The sequence below is a fragment of the Anguilla rostrata genome, chromosome 8 (genome assembly GCF_018555375.3).
Source record: "Anguilla rostrata isolate EN2019 chromosome 8, ASM1855537v3, whole genome shotgun sequence".
Classification (NCBI taxonomy): Eukaryota; Metazoa; Chordata; class Actinopteri; order Anguilliformes; family Anguillidae; genus Anguilla; species Anguilla rostrata.
In genome coordinates this window covers 35,672,207-35,693,962 of record NC_057940.1, presented here as the reverse complement: position 1 = coordinate 35,693,962, position 21,756 = coordinate 35,672,207, and the positions used below count along the sequence as shown (strand labels likewise).

At 48.4% G+C, this 21,756-nt stretch overlaps 1 protein-coding gene across 2 annotated transcripts in view; it reads right to left on the bottom strand.

Moving 5' to 3' along the window:
* LOC135261549 (poliovirus receptor-like) overlaps nt 1–21,756 on the bottom strand; it is a 58,263-nt gene that overhangs the window by 32,197 nt on the left and 4,310 nt on the right. For both annotated transcript variants that reach the window (XM_064347989.1, XM_064347990.1), the window contains exon 2: nt 641–747. In XM_064347989.1, the coding sequence (XP_064204059.1) occupies nt 641–747 (107 nt within the window). The remainder of the gene's footprint in view (nt 1–640; nt 748–21,756) is intronic.

The following is a 21,756-nucleotide window of genomic DNA, read 5'->3' as shown; positions in this document are numbered from 1 at the left end:
CATCCACAAATAATATGACCTCATGTTACACAAAAACTTTTTAGGGTTCCATAACCACCAACCACCCCCCCCCCCCCACCCCCCCTTCTCTGTTGTTATTGTAACGCTGGCAGACACCGGAAAAAACAGTACGCCGCTCACTCACAAGTCAGTTGAACAGCGAGCCTATTGCGTTAGCTCCGCCTACCCTCTCTGGCGGACCAACCACTGATGGGTGATGGAAAACGCGTCACTAACTATGTGCCGCTTGTGATTTTTTCCCGGGAATGTCGCCACAGACACCCAGTTCTTTAATCATAAATAATAATAATAATATAAATTAATATAATAATACGCTTAATCACCATTGTTTTACCTAATCTGGCGATAGATAGTGATTTAACAGACATTTATTTTAATTAAAATGAAATACTTGAAGATATTAAATAATTTTTCTCATCGTAATAACCTTTCCCCATAACACATAAAATTTAATGTCAACTACAGAGAGATTTCAGTTTTTTTGTTGCCCCCTCTCTTGTGATTACAGGGGCATTTTGAGAATTATTTTGCCCTTTGCCCTGGTGTGTGTGTGTGTGTGTGTGTGTGTATAAGTCTGTAGATTTCCGCAGACTGGACGGGAGGTGTGTGTGTTACTGACCTGTGTCAGCCGTATTCCCTCAGAGCTCATGAACTCGCAGCTGAGGTTGACCATCTGGCCTGGGTACGACTCCACCTCCGACTTCACCTTCACATAGGCCGTCACACCTGCAACCAAAAAGCACGTCAGCCACCTCCCCTCGCCCTGGGCCCATCCCTGGTGTGCTCCACCGAGCCAGAACCGAAACAGAGCCTGGACAGGCTGCGTTATCAGCTCGCTTCTCCGGCTGAGGGAGATGAGAACTGGCACGAAGAAGATGAGGAAAAGCACATAATCTCTCGTCTCTCACCTCTGCCTGTCTGTGTAGTTGTGTGCGGGTGTGTATGTGTGTGTTTGTGTGCGTATGTGTGTGTGTGTGTGCGTATGTCTGTGTGTGCGTGTGTGCATGTGTGTGTGTGTGCGTGTGTGTGTTTGTGAGTGTGTATGTGTGTGTGTGCGTATGTCTGTGTGTGCGTGTGTGTGTGTGAGTACGTTCGGTCTAAATGCTCTAGAGGCATGTGAGTGTGTGTGTTCCTGAGCACAAGCGCACACTCTCAGTAAGAGAGGGCCTGAAGGTAGGCTGATGTGTATGCGTGTGCGCAGCTCTACCCTCTCGAGCCTCAACTTCCCCTCCGGCCAGAGGCTGAGGCGCTGGGGCCGTTCCGCCGGCCGGGAGAGGAACGAGGCAGGCAGGCAGGCTCCCCCCCTCTCCCCCCCCACCGAGCCGCCAGAGATCACTTAGCCGCTTTCTCTGCGCAATCGATGAAATTAGCCACCGCCGTAATTGGCAGGCAGACGGCGCGGGAGAGGAGCCGCCGGCGATCCTTCAAGAGAGCGGAGCGTTGTTCCCTCCCCTTCCTTTACCAGGCCCATTACCGCACCCGCCTTTCATCTTAACCTCCCGAAGAGGAGGCTTTTTCACAATGTTTTTTTACATTCCACGTAAGTGTTCTAGAACTCCTTTGCTTTCGCAATTCACCATTAGCGACTGCTGCATCAGCATTAGGATGCTCAGCTACGAACGTTCTAATACTGATTGTTACATCACCATTAGAATGCTCAGTGAAGAACATTCTAATCCCATGTCTGTGATCTCACACCTTAAAGGCGTAAACAAGTATGGTAGGTTCTGAAATGCGGCTCGCCTCCTTTTACAGCAGATATAAAGCGAGCAGCTCCACTCCCGAGGCCGGATGCTAACGGGCTTTGTTTTTGATCGCGCTGACACGGCGGCGCAGCTAGCATCCTGCCGGAGGAGCTCAGGCAGCCTGGCGTCCAGCGGGGTTTAAAGCAGACTGAGAGGCGCGCGGCGTCTTCAGCCCGGTCCCGCACGGCTCCCGCGCCCCACCGACACCAGGGGGCCTAGTAGCGGCAGGAGCCCGCGCCTCCCTGCTCCGGGTCACTGCGTGAACCTTCTACTGAGGCTTCTAGGTCAGCCACGTACAGCAGCCGGAAGGCTTCAGAGATCAGGCCGCTCGGCCGTCCTTTCTTAAGTAAGAGAAATGAAGGGACTGGTCTTATTGACTCGTGCTGCAAGGCTGCTCCAGAACATTACACAGAGGAAAGAGAGCCTGACTGGCAGCTGAAAGAGGGCTGGATAAGCAGTGGAGCGCAGGGCCAGAGGAAGTATGGAGGAACAGGGCGTGTAAACTGAGGGAGGGAGCTGGAACACAAGCTGCGTGTCCGTCATGCTGGGCTTTATCACACCGTGCAGCCTGCAGGGGAAGCGCACACACACACACATATACACACACACACACAGAAACATGCACACACACACACACATAGACACAAACACACACACACACAAACATGCACACACACACACACACACACACATAGACACAAACACACACACACACAAACGTGCACACACACACACACACACACACACTTGTGCGCACATACACACACAGGCACTATCATCCTCCCACACACACACAGGCACCTCAGAGTCAAAAAATTCATAAATCACAATCCTGTCCACAATCCTGTCACCAATCATTATGTCACATGGTAAATGTGCCCCCCGCCCACACACACCCACATACAATCACACACCCACACACAGACACACACAAACGTGCACACGCACACACACACACGTGAGCTCTACACCACCTGTTTCAGAGAAGCACTGAGACTTGTATAAACGCACCTCATCTGTGCCAGACAAATCAGCAGCAGCTCTCTCTCTCCCTCCCTGCTGTTCACACACTTAGTACCTCAACCCTCACCACACACACACACTACAGCCTACCTCACACCTTACCACACACACACACTACAGCCTACCTCACACCTTACCACACACACACACTACAGCCTACCTCAACCCTCACCACACACACACTACAGCCTACCTCAACCCTCACCACACACACACACTACAGCCTACCTCAACCCTCACCACACACACACACTACAGCCTACCTCAACCCTCACCACACACACACACACTACAGCCTACCTCAACCCTCACCACACACACACACTACAGCCTACCTCAAACCTCACCATACACTCACTACAGTCTACCTCAAACCTCACCACACACTCACTACAGCCTACCTCAAACCTCACCACACACACTCACTACAGCCTACCTCACACCTCAGGTTTAGAAAGCACTGGTCTGAGCCAACTACACAGATCAGACACTGACTCTACAAAGACCACAGAGGGATGGGCAGAGCACAGACAGAGTTAAAATGTGAATTAAAGTGGACAGAAGGGGAGACAGAGAGAGGGAGGCAGAGAAAGGTGGGGAAACCAAGAGTGAGGGACAAATGGAGAAAGAAATTGAAAAGAAGGAAGGAGAGAGACAAGAGGACAGTAGAGGGCAGATGCACAGCCTGGAAAAATAAAATGAAGAGATGGAGAAAAGGAGGACCTCGGGAGGTTAATGGGAGAGCAGACCGATGCAGAAGGATAGTAGGAACGAGGGAAAGAGGAGAGAGGGGTGGAAAGAGAGGATGAATGCACTGTAGGCATTAGGAGGCTGTAGGATGGAGGGAACACTACCCCTGACCTTGACCAAACACTGAAACAGGGAGAGAGAGAGAGAGCTGTAGAGGAAAAAGAGCGAGGGACAGAGGTGCTGTTAGAGGTGGAGGAGCCGTGCGCACGGTTACGGTTGCCGTGGAAGCCATCGCAGAGCCGGTGAGGGAGGGGGGACGTGATTGGTCTCGTCAAGCAGACGACGACAGAGCTCAGAAGATGGCAGGGTGACGGGGAGAGAGAGAGAGAGAGAAAGAGAGAGGGAGAGCACTGAGAAGTGGAGATTAGAGGAGAGGGAGGGAGAGTTGGGTGGGGTGGCTGATGGCCTGGAGAGAAGCCATTCACACTCTGCTCAACAGCCTGCTGGGGGATTCACAGGAAACAGCTGTGTGTGTGTGTGTGTGTGTGCGTGTGCGTGTATGTGTGTGTGTGTGTGTGTGTGTGTGTGTGTGTGTGTGTGTGTGTGTGTGTGCGTGTGCGTGTATGTGTGTGTGTGTGTGTGTGTGTGTGTGTGTGTGTGTGTGTGTGTGTGTGTGTGTGTGTGTGTGTGTGTGGTGTGTGTGTGTGTGTGCGTGTGTGGGTGTGTGTGTGTGTGTGTGTGCGTGTCGTGTGTGGTGTGTGTGTGTGTGTGTGTGTGTGGTGTGTGTGTGCGTGATGTGTGTGTGTGTGTGGTGTGTGGTGTGCGTGTAGTTGTGGTGTGTGTGTGTGTGTGTGTGCGCGTGCAAAAGGGTGTGTGCGTCTGTGAGTATGCGCGTGAGAGTGCGAGCGCATGTAAGTGGGTGTGTGTCTGTGCGTGTGTCTAAGTGTTTAAGTCTATTTTGTGTGCGTGCATGTGTGTGTGTGTGTGCGTGTATGTGTGTGTGTGTGTGTGTGTGTGTATGTGTGTGTGTGTGTGCGTGTATGTGTGTGTGTGTGTGCGTGTGTGCGTGCGTGTATGTGTGTGTGTGTGCACACGCGCGTGTATAAGTACATGCCAGTGTTGTACTCCCACCTCTGACACAGCCTCTGAATACGAGCGCGTGTCAGAGCCCCCTCCTTGCCGTAGACGTGGCCGCACGTTTCCCGCCCCCGCGCCGCCGTCCTCTCCCTCTCCCTCGTCCCCGTCCCGGCGCGTATGCTGCTCGCACGGCGGGCTCCGGGGACCCAATCACTGCTCGGCAGACCCCGGCGCGGGCTGCGCTCGCATTTTAACGCCAGCGCAGAGCTCCCGTTCACTGAGCGCCTCCGCAGCTGCACGCGCTGATGAACGCGCTGATGAACACGCAACGCGCAGAGCGGTCACGCTGTACGTACGGTGTCGATGTTGTTGCTTACGCCGCGCGCGTGCGGCGGCGGCGTTCACACGATGCGAAGCGGTGCGTACAGGACGCGGAAGGCGCACAGGTGGCGTACGCGCGAGCGGATGCGCATCCTCCCGCTCAATCCCGACTAGTCAATAATTCATTCCCTCCTCAATTATTGAAAACGAGCAACTTCTACACTGCAACTGACATGAGAGAGATAGCGAAAGAGAGGGGGAGAGAGAGGAAAGAAAAAAAAACGCACATGACAGGGAGCGAGAAAGAGAGGATGTGAGAGGGAAACGCAGCAAGAGAGACGGAGGGAAACAGACTCCGGCGAGTTAAACAAGAGACAGAAAAGAGAGACTGAGGTTCAGGGGTTCAGTCTTTGGAATGGTTTCTCTCCTCCGCTGTTCAGTTATTTTTTTCCCATTTGGGCGAGATGTTTTTCTAAATAAGAATATGTACTTCCCCCGCGGCGGCAAAGTGCTACTCCGCAGCCAAGGACGGCAGCGATCGAGAGAATGGCCAATTCACTGGCGCTTTGTACCTGAGGCGGACGTGCGGCGTCTCGTGTGATCCCGCCGGGCGGGTGCGGCGAGCGGGATCGGGCGCGGAGGCGGGGGGAGGCGGCGGGCGGACCCAACGAGGCCGCACGCGCCCGCACACGCACACTCAGAGTCGTATCGCCGCTGTAATTACAGAGCTAAATTAGACTCGGCGACTTCCACCGCAGGTTAAGAGCGCCGACGAGCCCCTCGAACAGCGCATTAAGAGCGATAATGCGCGTCTGAACACACCCGCGGCCTCAGGAGGAGACGCGGGAATTAAACATGAGGGGGCGGGGGGTGGGGGGGTGGGGGGGGGGGATGCTGGGCTTCATCGCGTGGCTAGTTCTGCTAAACTGGACACTGAGAACGGCGCTAGCATGCTGAAAAGGCCTCGTTTAGGGCTGGGGTGAGGCAGCTCAGGTGGTGGGTACCTTCAGCAGGTGGTGGACCGCTGTTACACACATAAATATATAGATATATAAACACATGAGCTCCGACAGTGTAAGTCACCCTGGATGAGGCCGTATGCTAAGCACAGCGATCAATGCATAATTAATTATGCATGAATAATACATAAGTCATTTTCTGAGAATATTCTAAGTTACAGCCACAGAATCCGTCCACCGACTTCCACGACCTTCGGCCAGATTCCGTTAGAGCCCATAGATACGTCATTATTATTTCAAAGCAGAAGCGAAGTGACGACTGTGACTCAGAAGGGTTTGCAGTCACGACTGCCGAAATAAGCAATCAGACAATAAAAACTCAAGGGGGAGACGGCTTCTTTTATCAGGAATTGGTGGGGGAAAAAAACATTTCTTCAAAAGGACCTGGACAGTGTTGTTTTTCTGAGGGAGAGAGGCTTCATAAAAGGCCTCAAGTTGAAAGAGCGGCGCTGGCGAACGCGGGCCGCTCTGAACCGCAGGTTCACGCGCTAACGCGCCCGCCTTCCTCCGCCCGGCTCCATCACCATCAATAAAAGTTTTGTTTCTGCTTATTGATCCGGCGTGATGGGAAATGTTAACGCGCGCCAATGGTCGGCTCGTTTCTCTGGAAACCCGCGACGGCGGAGTCTCTGAACGCCGCGTACGTGACCGCAACACTCCCGGACGCGAAGCCGAACGCAATCCGCGGGCGTCTGGCTCAGCCGCGCGACGGGAGCTTTTCCCCTCCCGTCCCCGTAAATCGCGAACACGCAGGCGACAAAGCACACGGGCTTTGCGGCTAAGTCCTCAAATTAGACGGCTTGCCGCGTTTCCCATTAAGGGACGCGCGGGCGATTAGAACACGGCGGAGGCGACGGAGAGGCGGCTCGGTTGATTACACACGTATCTGCCTCTCTGATCCTGGATTTCCAGGATCCCGCCGCAATCCGCCGGGGAACGGGGAAACTAATTAAGCCCCGGCAGGTCCCTGAGCCGGGCCCCGGCAGGGTCACGTGACGCGCATTCCGCGGTCGATCCCAAGGACCCCGCGGAGGTCTTAATTTCCTTCTAAGGAGACACGGGATTGGATCACCTCAGGGTCACGCTGGGGGGTGGGTGTGGGGGGTTTACATTGGTTATGTGGGCAACAGAGGTCTCCAGGGAAACATGTCAAAGGCGGCCAATCCAAATGCGCTATTAATAAAAGTAAAAAATGAAGGCTGCCGCTGGAATGAAGTCTGACATTTCGAATGCACTCCACCAGATCTGCACACACTCTGGATTAATTCAGTCTCAGACCCTGTAACCTTTTAAACGGTCCGGCGATTCACTCAATCAAATGTGTCAAAAAGATAACCAACACAGGCTTTAAAAAAAAAAAAAAAACCCAAAAATGAATAATTACTTTCAATTTCTTACATACTCCTCAGTGCTGGAATTTCAACACGTAAACCCTTCAAGCTCTTAACCTGTCGGAATACGCAGGAGTTAACCTGACGGAATACGCAGGAGTTAACCAGACGGAATACGCAGGAGTTAACCTGACGGAATACGCAGGAGTTAACCTGACGGAATACGCAGGAGTTAACCTGACGGAATACGCAGGAGTTAACCTGTCGGAATACGCAGGAGTTAACCTGACGGAATACGCAGGAGTTAACCTGTCGGAATACGCAGGAGTTAACCTGACGGAATACGCAGGAGTTAACCTGACGGAATACGCAGGAGTTAACCTGACGGAATACGCAGGAGTTAACCTGACGGAATACGCAGGAGTACTGGAACGAGAGTTAACCTGACGGAATACGCAGGAGTTAACCTGACGGAATACGCAGGAGTTAACCTGACGGAATACGCAGGAGTTAACCTGACGGAATACGCAGGAGTTAACCTGACGGAATACGCAGGAGTTAACCTGACGGAATACGCAGGAGTTAACCTGTCGGAATACGCAGGAGTTAACCTGTCGGAATACGCAGGAGTTAACCTGTCGGAATACGCAGGAGTTAACCTGTCGGAATACGCAGGAGTTAACCTGTCGGAATACGCAGGAGTTAACCTGACGGAATACGCAGGAGTTAACCTGACGGAATACGCAGGAGTTAACCTGACGGAATACGCAGGAGTTAACCTGACGGAATACGCAGGAGTTAACCTGTCGGAATACGCAGGAGTTAACCTGACGGAATACGCAGGAGTTAACCTGACGGAATACGCAGGAGTTAACCTGACGGAATACGCAGGAGTTAACCTGTCGGAATACGCAGGAGTTAACCTGTCGGAATACGCAGGAGTTAACCTGTCGGAATACGCAGGAGCTCCAGCCAATCGCGTTTCCCCCGGAACGAGCGCTCTCCTCAGTCACAGCTCAGCGAGGCGTGTCGCGGAAGCGTCGCGGCCGAACCGGGGGACGGGGCGACGCGGCCGCAGGCGGAGCGACAGCTGCTCGCTCTCACATCTGGCCGGGGAACGCCTGGGAGAGCCGGGCGGCGTGGGAAGGATCCGAGCGAGAGAGAGAGAGGTGCTGAGCGAAACGCGTGCGGCATCACACCTTTTCAATTCCCCTTTTAAGACCGACAAAAAGGGAGGAGAACAGAACAGCTGGTGCCAGGACGGTTTCACATTTCCAATACACAATGATGCGACTGTAATAGATAGTTTTAATATTTGCACTGCATTCATATTTCCCCCGTCAGAACTGCAGTTGTTTTTTGATGCTATGTTCATTATACAGCATTGTTTTGTTTTTTTGTTGTTTTTTAATTAGACGCTTTGTTTCCCTCATGCTGGAGTCGGTCTTTCAATTTGCATTAGCATTTAATTAAAGTTAAATTAAATGAAGTGCATTGCACGCTCTATGCTGTAAGCTGCTAAATAAGAGTTAGCCTAAATAAAGGTGTAAATAATGTCAAAAGGGTTAAAGGGATAATTCATTTTCTGAGGACTTGAGATATTATTTCAGTTTTAGCATATTTAACTAGCCCAGACAGCCTTTTATGTGCGGTGAAAAATAGCTACTTACTGAAGTTTCTGATGACCATTCCACTTCACAACGGGGGCATTCAGGGATTTTTTCAATTAGAAAAATAAATGTCAGCTTTTATATCTTGCTGGTACTACTTCCCTTGGTACTTTCTTCCTTTTCAGTTAGAAAAAGTAAGGAAGAACCAATATTAAATGTAATTTCTTCAATATACGCCTATATACTACATAGGAATGTCTTGAGGCACAATGTCACTGTACAAGCAGTTTTAGGGCTACCTTAAGATGCCCCTTCACCAGCCATTGTAAAGCCAGCACACTGTCAGAATCTTCAACTACGGCATGTGTCAGGAGCACAGCCTATCTATCTCAGTAACCCTGACGCAACCCCTCCCCCACCAACTGGAATGCTGGAACTCCACACACTGGAAGGTCGTTGGTTGGCCAAACCCTCCACTCTCTCATGCACAGAAGGCTAAATTGTAGATTTCTCTAAATACTTCATATTTTAAAAAACTGTTCCATGAAACTTGTACCACAACAGTCACGAACATCTAGGTAAAAAGCTGTCGCACTTTGCCAGCTTGTGCTTTACCCAGGTTTTGGAGCCAGTGTTACAATAACATAGGCTAATTCAGTCAACATACAGTATAGACAGCTCATTTGTTTTGCACCTTGAATTTTCCTAATGAGGTGTGCTCAATGTATGTTTCCATGTAGTGACTTCCCATTGGATCAGTTATTTAACAATACCTTTAAATTAAACATTCATTTTTTTAAAAATAATTATGTGGGTAAGAAAATGTCAGAAAAGATGAATGTCTTCCAGAATACAAACGCTTACACTGCACACACTTAACCAAAGTCTACATTTGCAATATGATTCTCAAGTGTTCAAAGACAGCAGTGAGACGCCATAAAATCTCATTCATAGTGGTTAGACAAATTAATGGCAATACCGCATGAAAAAGGACTAGATCACAAATATAAAAGCAGCTACACATGTGAGAGCAGAGTGCCAATTAGCAGTGAGGGAGCTGTAAAAGAGCTCTGACAATCTGTACTCTGATATGCGACTCTCCGAAGCACCATCAGGCGACAGAGAGTTCCGATGAAGCAGGAAAATATCTGCGCCCAAATTGCGAGTGCACTGGTTGAAAAAATAGCTAAATTATTTAATGCGGCGTGGGGCGCGGTATCAGAAATGATAAGAACATATGCCAAACACAAACAAACTGAGCCGGCACAGAGGACTGGCAGCAGCCCGGTAATGGGGACAGACACTTAACGGCGTAGTCGCTAAGCGGCCCAAAACCACGGCCTCAAAAATGACCACAGAACTGAATCGAAACCTCGGACCTCGTCTCAACAAGAACCGTACCTCCTGAGCACTTCAGACAGGGCAGGGCGGCTCTTCAGGAAACGCTTATCCTATGCTAACACAGAAAGATGCATCATCTGGTGTAAGGAGAACAGAGCCTGGACCCCTGAGCAATGAAAAAAATTAATATGGCCTGATGAGTCATCATTTACTCATTGTCTACATCTGACCAGGTTTGTATCTGCAGAAAGCCAAGGGAAGCCTTCAGCTCACAATGTCTGTTGCCAACTGATAAACATGGAGGTGGTTCTGCAATGGTATCTCATGGCATCTCGTGGGAGTCATTGGGCCGATGATTGCTCTGCATGTTTCTCTAACGGCCAAGGAATATGAAGTCATTTCACAAGACCAGGTGCAAACGCTGCTCCCTCCTGATGTTCCCATATTCCACAATAAAATTCAACAACCGTTTCATGAACACCAGGATGAAGTCAAAAACCTTTTTGCCTAACCCGGGTAAATCTGAATGTAATGTCCAGTATGCCGTTTTATTGCCTTAAACTCATTACAGAAACTTATTATAATGTCCTTCAACAGAATATTCAGCGCTGTGACATTTCTCAAGTTAAATTTGAGCAGACTTATGGTATAATTGAGCAGGGGATTAAAACTGGAATCTTAGTACAAAAATGCAAATTGGAAAATTTTTTTGGACCATTTTTTATCCCTTTTTCTCCGTAATCTGGAACAGACAATTGTGCCTCTGGGGCCACCACAGCAGTACCTACAAGCTAAATCACACGCATTACTGCAGCATTTTCACCTAGCTACCTAAAAGCCAGCGACTGTTATTCACTCCGTACAAAACAGCTCTACAGGAAAACTAGTGCTGATTGGAGGACTACTGATGGCAACTCCAGAAGCAATTCCCCTTTTTTCACTGAACTTAGTCTGTACCAACCTTTACTATTATGCAATTTTCAGCTAAGTGGCCACCTACCTGTAGTCAAAATAATTACTTTAACAGGGCTATAAATAGTTGTCACATGCCTATTAATATGCAGTAAACAGCACAAGATTTTGGATGTGGTCTTTCCAAAGACAAACTAGCAGGCTACTCTGAACGGGATATTGACCGACGCCTCGTGCCAAGCTTTACAGGACCGGTGGAGCCGCTCGACGCGACGCACTAATGCTAATGCAGCGGAATTGTTGCGGGCTAACCAACGTCGGCTTAAAAAACCACGTTAAGTGGGTCAGATGGAAGGCAGCCTCCTCCCAAAGAGAGGCTCGCTCCTAACAATGCGTTTGAGAGAGCGCCGACCGTGCGCCGCGTGCCTGCATTACAGCCGCATTAACGGAGAGATTCGGGGGGAGTCGGCCAACAAACGCTGATGCATTTCCGCCCTATTAAGTGTATAAATATGCACTGAGGCAACCGAACACTGCATTAAGCGGGATGACTGCGTAGAAAAGGGTAATGTCATGTGGTAGCAGGGAGACACTGTGGAAAATTGCAATTGACCATATTAGAATATAGCCTTTATCACGCATAAATCCAGTGAATATTACCCCTCGGTGTGGATCCCCATGATGCTATAAATGCCTTTCTTGTCCCCTGCTCTTATCTTGTCTGTGCATTTTCCTCCCCACTTACAGTCTCCTTTGAGAACAATTGAACCGTCTACCCACACAGCAGGGGCTAGCATAATATTTACACTGCGAGTCGCACACAAAGGGCATTCACTCTGCGACATTCTCTCTGATCCCTCCATCCCTCTCTCTCTCTCTCCCTCTCTCTCTCCAGATTTCTCTGAAAACTGCTTCTCCACCTGCCCCACCTGTTTATTACTATATTACCTAATATATTACATATTATAACTAGTCACTTTGCCCTTTGTACTTTCCTCACACGGAAATCTGACTGCTCACTCTCGTAAACAAGAATTGTGGGGACCCTGGCTGTCACGTTCTCTCTCTCCCCCCCTCCCCCCCCCTTTCCCATTCTCTCGCTCATTTACCGCCTCTCCGCCGCAGCTCACGCCTTTATCTCTCTTCCCCTCCTCTCCTACTCAATCTCTACCTTTCTCCCTTCATCAGCCTCTCTCTGGCCAGCACCTGTGTCTCATTACCCAGACTGATGGGCTGGGAATGACATCCTCCGCTCCAGCCGTGACAATTCATCTTGCCACTCCCCTTCCCGCGGCCGCCGACCCGTCCCCCGCTCGCGCCCGGCCGCTGGCGGCCCGAGTCCGAGGCCCACTGCGCGCGCGGGGCGGGGCTAATGAGGTCACGGTCCCCGCTTGCCCGCGTAAGCGCCGCGAGTTGATCGGTTCCAGGCTCTTTCCAATCGATGGGATGTCGCCGCTGGCGTGTCACCATGAAAAATGAAAAAACCCAGATGGGGGGCGGGGGGGCGGGCGTGCCTTCTGTAATGCGATTTAGCCTGCGTTCAGTCAGCGAGCGCTAAGCCGAAAATTCAGGATCATTTCCACTCAAGGAACAGTGTAACAATCAAAGGTGATGGGATTTCAGACAATAATATTCCACTTATTCACGCTACCGCGTCACGGAAATTACTCTGATTTACTGCTGTAGTTAAAAAGCCATTCCGGAGCTGTTACCTGCTGCAGACAGTCGGAGTCTGAAGTGCCCTAAATGGCCCGAAACAGCGAGAGTCGAGGGTTCTTCTTCATCTTTCAATCTCGTGCGTTTCCTTTCGCAAAAACCCGGGCCCACTGCCATGTACTGTATGGTGTCGAGAGGAGTCTTTCAAATCTTTCCCATTTTTTTCCAGGCTCAAACGGCCAGGAAGGCCTTCGACACGGCTCCGGCCCCCGGCCCCACCCCTCACTGTCTCCCGGGCAGCTGAATAAACAAACAGAGCGAAGGGGAAAGAATGGTAGCGACCAAGGGGGCTAAAGCAGGGCAGTCCAGCCCCACGCACCGACAGGATATCCCCAAGCGCTACTTAAAACGTGAGGGCAGAGCTAAAGGAATGCCTGCAATGCGAAAGCGAGTGAAAGAGAAGGTAATGCCATCGGCCCGGCCATTTCCTCCACAGCGTCCAACCTTGGCGAAGTGCTTACAGACCGTGGCCATGTTTTTACGCCCACTGCTAGGCGGCCGACACGCAGTTTTATGTTAAGCAACCGTGAACTTTTTATAACCTTCGCAGAGTGTTTCTCTGACACCCGGCGCTCGCACCTTGCAAATCGCTCTGAATAAATGCATCTGCCAAATTAATGAGTGTAATAGGAGTCTAAACAGGAAACAAAGCTGACAAGGCCGCGGTATCTGCGAGAGTTCCACATGGATGGAGGGTAATGAAGGGGTAGTCACACATCTACAGAGAACATGAATAATCTATGCCGGTGACAGTGTTTCACCAGGGAGGAGGGAGGAGGGAGGGGGAGAAAAGTGGCATCGCTACTTTAGCGAGCAGCACGGCTCCCCCAAACACCCCCCCTCCCCCCCCATCAGTTCCCCAGGCTGTGTCTATTTAAATACGTCTTTAATAGGAGTGTTATAGCTCTAATCACGGCTACAGTCACAGATCCGTCTCTCTCTCTCTCTCTCTTTCCCTCTCTCTAGCTCTCTCTTTCTCTCTCCCTCCCTCCCTCCCTCCCTCCTGCCTGAAGCATGTACCCATTTTCTTTTCAGGGGAAGAGAAAAATGTCGCTACCAGCCCCTGCGCCCCCCCCCCCCACCTCCTCCACCCCCAATGATGAAGATGAATTAATGAGGCGCTGACGAACTAGCAGCCACAAACGAGCAAGGAGAGCTGGGGAAATGAGATGCGAGAAATTAAGAAGTGGCGAGGCAGCCGCTCTCGGAGACGTGCCCGAATGCGCCGGGGCCGCCGCAGACACGCCCAGGGTACCGCCGCGCACCCGCACACGTGCGCCGCGCCAATTTCCACATTTGGGGTCCCGCGGGGACTGTCCGGTGGGCTTACTCAGCAAATATACCCCGTTTTCTCTGGGGAAAAAAACTGTGAGGTGTATCCTCGATATTTAGGGGACTGACCTGTGAATCACTAAAGGACTAAGCTCTGTCCTTCGTCACCTCTTCTTCCTCCCTTCAGACTCCTCAGGTCTTTTTCCTCTCGTTTCAGGGCATCGGACGTATGCCCCTCTGTGGTGCACTGCAACACCCACGTTTACTAGTGCCGAAACTGGCCCCCATGCACATCCCCCTCTACAGTGTACAGCCCACAGTCTACTCCTCTGGCCCTCCTCTCGCGGCTGAATCTCAGAAGCCGCTGCGCTGCATGTCATTCTCTGTGCGTTTCTCAGCCCACATGTATGCCTTTTCATGCAATCATTCATCTTTCCCTTTCAAAGGATGCATTCAGCAAATCTCCTTGACTAGGCCCCCATTAATTACAGAGTGATCTTCCTTTGCTGGCTCTCCTTTGTGTGCTGCGGATCCCCTTCATCCCCCGTAAGACTCTCTCCGCTCGGCTCCTCGTCCTTCTTCTTCGCCGCTCTCGTGCGAGTCAGCTGATCCATCCCCTCAGCCGGTTCTCCGGCGCTGCTCATATTATTCCCGTCCCGACCCTCTCCTCCAGTGCCACGTTAATCGCCCCTGTCATTTCTACCTAAAGCCCCTCTCGTCCCAGAAGATCATCCTCTGCAGCAACGGCCGTGCCTTCAATACCTCTGTTTCAACATTTCCAAAAGGTCTCCATCGATTCTGAACTGTGCCCCAAACACTGGGCTCTAAAACTCACGCCCCTGGTTTTCAATTAATGGCGCCTCTTTAAACACTCGCTGTTTTTTACAGTAGCCCACATGATTCATCCTAGCATTTACTGGCTAGCCCCTGGGCTCAATCAAGACACACAACCAAGTTTACGGGCATATGCAATTCAATCTAATTAAACTCAACTTGTTCCGTATTCTGTGAAACAAACCTTAAAGCTCTTTAAGATTGAAAAATCCAAGAAAGACAAAAAGGTGTTGCCAGAAAATTGCGGTGCCTGGGCCTGAGGCGGGAGCTTTGTTAAAGAGCTTACGCTCTGCAAATAATCTGTTTGGATGTCAGCATAATCAGTTCATGTAAAATCTTAACAATAAAGCTATTAAAGTGGTAGTTTTTTTCCCCCCACTTTTGGCTTTAATATATTGGGCACTGAACGAAATAGTTTTATTTAATAAGGAAGAGGAGGGAAACAAACATTGGTGAGTCAAAACAAGTTCCTGAGAGTAAATGTTATTGCAACTGCTAACAAATTATCCTTTAAAATGTTATTGGGCTACAGTATTCCATAAAGGAGATTAACAATTCAGAAGATATGTGGTGGCATTCTGATGTGTATAATGATGATTAAGGAGTTCAACTTTAAACCAGACGGCATACGCGTGGTGTATATAGCGTACAGTTTGCACCTGGATAAAATAATTAGCAATTACAGTACATCTGCTTCCTGAAGATAAAACTGGTAGAAGCATATATCTCACTATACCAGTGTATTAAGTTGCTTCATTCTAGCTAAAGCAAGCTTTCATGCCTTGTGGCACACATTAGAATAAATGTTCTTTTTTTTCTCAGAATAAAATTTGCTTGTGCCATTTTTATATATCATTAAAGCAAAAGAAGTTGCAAGCAAATGACCTTGGACCGGAAAGTACTAGAACACTGATATCATCTAACATTAGTTTCTGTAAAATACTGCAGGGATACGATACTCTCAAGATGCTGTTTTTTTTCTGCCAAGTTAATGTTGCAGGAACGGAACAGAAGCCTAAGCATGTACATTAATCTACATAAAGATAAAAATAGTTTTAAAATGATGCCAGTTACTGCAACAGAAAAAATGTACATAACCATATTTCAGTGTCTGTTCATACCTGTTAAATATTGAACATCAACAACCTCTTTTACATGAGTCCAAATATAGGTCTGTCTGTCCGTCCTTAACCAATGAAACAAAACGAATTAATTAGCTCCTTAATGTTTTTTAGTATACCACCAGTGGGGAAAGTCATCTTGTAGCAGAAACAGTGTATTTTTCCATGGTTTGATTCCTTCCTGTACTACAGAGAACGCCAAATTTAGCATGAAAAAGTAGGTATTTTAGAAGGTAGACTGACCAACGAATGACAACCAGGAGTGTCAAACGTTAAATGAAAACTCATTTTTATTAGCACAAAACCCTATCTTAATAAGGTGAGCCGAGGAGACTTTGAGATAAGACTCTGGATTAATCCAAAGGGTATGATTGAAGTGCACAAGCCCTTAAAAACTGTCTAAGCGTGTTTGACTGAATCTGGCCCTAGGACAGGTAAAAGCTGAACTGTTCAGCATTTTGCTTGTTATGATTCAATTAAAACAAATGCATTCCTTCATTCAAGATGTACGATGCCGTCCGTAAGTATTTGGACAGTGACACAATTTTTGTTCTTTTGGGTCTGTGCCCCAGCTCATTGGATTTGAAATTAAACAAAGAATATGAGGTCATCTTTAATTTGTGGGTATCTGCATCCATATTGGGTGAACTGTGTTTGGACAAACTTGCACGAATTAACATAATCTTAAATGAAGTCGTCATATTTAGAACTCGTTTGCAAATCCTTTGCATTTGATGACTGTTTGTAGTCTCCAAACCATAGACATCACCACTGTGACGTCACCAGACACTGGCTATCTTCCCTGGCAATGCTCTGCCAGGCCTGTACTGCAGCCATCTTCAGTGCCTGTCTGTTTCGGGGACGTTTTGTGTTCAGTCTAGTCAAGTTCACTTGGATTCAGGTATAGTAATTGACTTGGCCAGTCAAGAACATTCCATTTTTGGCCCTGAAAAACTCCTTGGTTACTTTAGCAGTATGTTTGGAGTCACTGTCCTGCTGCAAGGTGAAGTGGAGTTTTGAGGCATTTGGTTGAATCTGAGCAGATGCTTCTGTACACTTCAGAATTAACCCTGCTGCCGCCAGCAGCAGTCACATCATCATGAAGAAAAGCAAAGAAAAGAAAGCCAGTTCCAGGGGTAGCCATAGATGCCCAAGCCTTAGCACCACCATAAGTCTTTGTTCCAGAACTCTAGTTTTTTATGCCCTTTTCAGGAACTTTACCTTGCCCATTCTGTTCATGAGGCTTACCAGCGGGTTGCATCTTGCAGTGAATCCTCTGAGGTAGTCTTGTCCTGGAGAGTATTCCTGATCTGTTAGACAGTTGAAAAAGGGTTTTTTCTTCACAGCTGAAAGCATTCACTATAGTGGTCTTCCGCGGGCTGTCTGCTATTGCTGAGCTCACCAGCACATTCTTGCTTCTTAACAATGAACTGAACAGTTTATTTTAACGCACCCGATGTTTTGGCTATGTCTCTGATTGACTTATTCAGATTTTGCAGCCTCATAATGGACTGCCTTACTGGCATTGACACAGCTATGGTCCTCATGTTGAGAGACAACAGTAACAGCCTCCAAATGCAAAGGCCACACCTAGAATCAACTCTAGACCTCTTGTTAGCTTTATTTTGCAAGAACTAATGATGCACCAACACACAGCTGGCCAGAAAACAGCTGAGTAGCCAACTGTCCAATCAATTTTGGTCCCCTAAAATGGGGGAACTATTGGAATTCCTACATAATTAATCTCATATGGATGCACTTTAACCTCATATTCACTGATTCATTTTTAATACTGGTGCTAACCCGAAGTGCTGGAGTACAGCACCAAAATAACTATAAATGTGTCATTGTCCAAATACTTACAGGCTGCATTGTAGGTAGGCATCCCTCTTTGACACTGCTTAATGTCATATAAATGCATTTTCTTCTCTTCTGGATACTTGCGTTAGTCAACGTAAAGCAGTCCTTTGCAAGCAGTGGAAGGAATAAAAATAACTTCAAAAAAAGGATGAGTAAGACTCACCAGGATTCCCACTTTCATTTTCAGGGTCACTTGTAACTTGAAGGAGATTTCAGCAAAGCAAAACACCCTTCTGCGCAGAATATTCCATCTACTTTATTTCATAACACTAAGACGTTTCTGCGTGCAACCTGAAGCAAAATACCCTCCCCCCCCCCCGCCCCCCCATGGTTATCACAAATTCTTCAATATTATGCAATGTCAGGCATTCGCTTCAACAGGGTCTTGTTTTGGAGGGAAAACTCAGTTGGATCTGCTTGCTTCTTTTCATGTTTATGTATTGCTTATATTTTTGTGTTTTCTTGGGAACCACATTTTTGGCACATGCAAAAGTACAACAGTAAATACACTAGAGATGTACCAAAGAAATGCTACATGAAATCTCAAAAATATGTGAAAGGACTGCACCAGTGAAAGGTGTCATCCTGAAAGTTCAATCCAAATTCTCCACTTGTAAAAAGATATTCAGCTGTTTAGTATATGTATGTATGAATGTACGTATGCATGTAAGCATGTACATAAAAACCCAACATTATTCTCATCTTGTAAACATTTATTTTCCTTGATTGCCAATCAAGCAATTAATTAGCTGTATAATAAACAGGTTAACAAATATTTAACTAGCCTAGTTTAAAGATTTTAAAAAATGGCCTCCAGCAAGCAAATTACCACAGTAACTGCGGGGAGAGTTCATTGTAGGCTAAAGCTGGGGAACTAAATTTTATTGTCTAACGTTTACATACCAGGTGTAGCCTACTGTCAAACGTATAATTGTCAGTATTTACATACCTTCTGCTTGCTACACACCTGCTAGTGTGGGCTTACATAATAAATATTACTAGAAGTAGATACGCATTATATCATTTTAAAGATACCATTTGAGCCTTCAGCAAAACAAAGTAAAGCAAAGCAAAAGTTTGTTCTCAGAGCCAATCTACTCTGAACTTTATTACTGATCACTAGCTAGCTATGATGGCTGGCTAGATAGTTAACTCACCAAATATTCAATGATGATGCACGTGCCTGTGACTCAAATACCATTAACATCATTACAACTGAAAAATTTCTGGTAAAAAAACTTAAGTCAGTAACGTTATCCCACACAAGTGATCAGCCATTTCCATGACCTGATTTAGCACCAGATAATCTCATGCAACTTATATGTTTGCTAGATGAAATATTGATTCTAATTTTGTTCAAAGGGCCACTTGATTCTCATTCTCTTGCTTCTTAACCAGCAGATGTCACAGCTGAATTTTCTTTGGAGTATCAAATCAGACCTCAGCATTTATTATTACCAAATATGTTTTTGCCTGATGTTTAGTCTCGGCGGCTAAAAAATTCAGTCCCAGCACGTCCCCAAGGATGAATAGGTCTGCGGGAAGTGCTGGATTTAATAATGGAGTTACCTGTGGCCCTGGAAGAATCTACTGCATCGCGATGAAGACACAGTCTAATCTTGGTATTGTAACCAAAGGTCTTTTCTCTTGCGTTCAAGTGTTAGATTTTGCGGTTGGTTACAGATTCATGTGGGCTATATTACATTTTCAGGTTCCAAAAATGCCTGCCGGACATTTTCAAGAAGAAGACGTGAAAGCTGCACCATTAGATGATATTTCAAAAATGGTTTTCTTTGTTTCTAGCTTATAGCATTGTAAATTCCCCCTCGGAAATGAAACGTTTGCTCATGTTGACAGTTCTTCAAGCGACCGGTCTGTGAGCGGTGATGTCCTATAAAAACGGAGCAGCGCGATTTCAAGAACAAATGCAAAATGAATAATTTAGCTGAAGTAATGTTTGTTGCAGGAAGTTGCACAACACTGAAAAGCTGCTCACTGTGCTGTTCACTTCTCTTTACTGCACAGATTTACAGTTTGTCGCTTCGTCATTTCAGTAGCCGTGCTGTCATTAGCCACAGGCCTAAACGAGTTGAGAGTTTTAGAGAGTCAAATGAAGGCACGGACCAAAATGGGAAATGATCACTTGGACAACCAAGTAAGTACCTGCCTACAGGTAGCTGGATGCTCTTAAAAAAATTTTTTTAAGATGTAAAAATTACACACAAAACAAAAATAATTATGCAAAAATAAACACTGTAAATGGTGACCTGTTGTTTCACACTTGAGCTGGATTTACTAACCCACCCCCAGTGCTGGGGGCCCACAGCCACTGCAGCTCTTTTCTTCCAGCTGGGAACCTAATTCAGCAAACCACCTAATTCCACACATTATCTTCTCAGCTAAACGAATTTAGCCTCTCTCCCCGGGTCCTGATTGGTGCTTTAGAGGGGAGCTGGAAAGAGGGTGGCACTTCATCCGCCAGAGCCCGGAGTGCAAATTACAGCACGGGAACCGGAGGCCCTGCCTGTCTGTTTGCCGTCTCTCGATAGGCCGCACACGGCTGTTTCCCCCCGCGGGGGCGGAGCAGGCAACCGGCCGTCCCTCGCCCACCCGCCGCGGGCGCGGCTCTGTTCGGCGCTGCCCCCCGGGCTCCGCGGGCGCACGCTGGGACGTCTGTTCCGCTGGCGCGCCGCCACCCCCGCGCTCCCCGCCCGCGGCCCCAGAGCCCGCCGCGGACGCCGCGCGCGGCGACAGAGCGCATAATCGCATCCCTGCAGGAGCGCTTGGCCTTTGTAAACGATGCATCTGCTTTCTTCTGCCGCTTTAATCAGCGTTTCAGGCACCCCCCCACCATCCCCCCCCCACACCAGCGAGTCGGCTGCGCCTGACAGGAGAGAAGGCAGCAGGGGAGCTCGACGTTGCCGTGGGACACGGCAAAGCGGGGGTGGTAGTCTGTGTGATGGAGTGGGGGGGTGGGGGGTGCTGGGGGGGGTTTGGACATACATATACGGGGTGAAGGAGAGTGTGATGTCTCGCCTCATTACAAGCAGTCCAATGCAGATGACAAACATGGGACAGGGTTAAATCGGGTAAGAGCGATGACGGGATGGAGAGAAGGAGGAGGCGGGGAGATGGGGAGGGTGACCACAGAATGAAGGGAAAGGGCTAGGGGTGCGAGAATGGGCACGTGAGACAGCGTGCTGGAGAGAAAGAGGAGGCTCACAAAGCACAGTGGTAATTATACACCACACTATTTAACCTTCCCAGCTTTAGACTAAGAGAGAGAGAGAGAGAGAGAGAGAGAGAGAGAGATTTTACAATTCCTTTTTACATGATATATATGCAGCGCTATAACGAAGAGCACGAGGGAAACACAAAAAAAACGAGAAAACGTGTGACAGGCAGCTGGGGATGTCACCGGATAATCTCTTAGACACCAACACTTACCGCTGGAACAGGAGAGAAAGTGCGAAATGGTGGGAGATGACAGAAAGCTAATTATGGTTTCAAAAGCAATGCAGTCGGGAAGATAAGATGGCTTGACTTTCACGGAGCGACGGAAAAATGTTTTTTAAGAAGCAGCCAATTTCAAATGTGCAAAACTGGCTTTTTCCTCCTAAACGTGAGCAGAAACGCCCGCCATTGGCTGAAGCGTCTAAACAATCTACCGGAGCAATGACGCTAAGCCCCGGCGTGCTCACGTGTGTGCATTAAGAAACAAATGGACCGGTTGGTAATGGGAGGTCAGTCAGGGCACAGGGGTGTGACTGGGAGATTACGGGAAACTGAGCTCAGTTCCTGCCTTGTTTGCCAAGTGCACTGTGCGCAGGATTTTCTACAGGGGGGGGGGGGCAGAGAGAAGG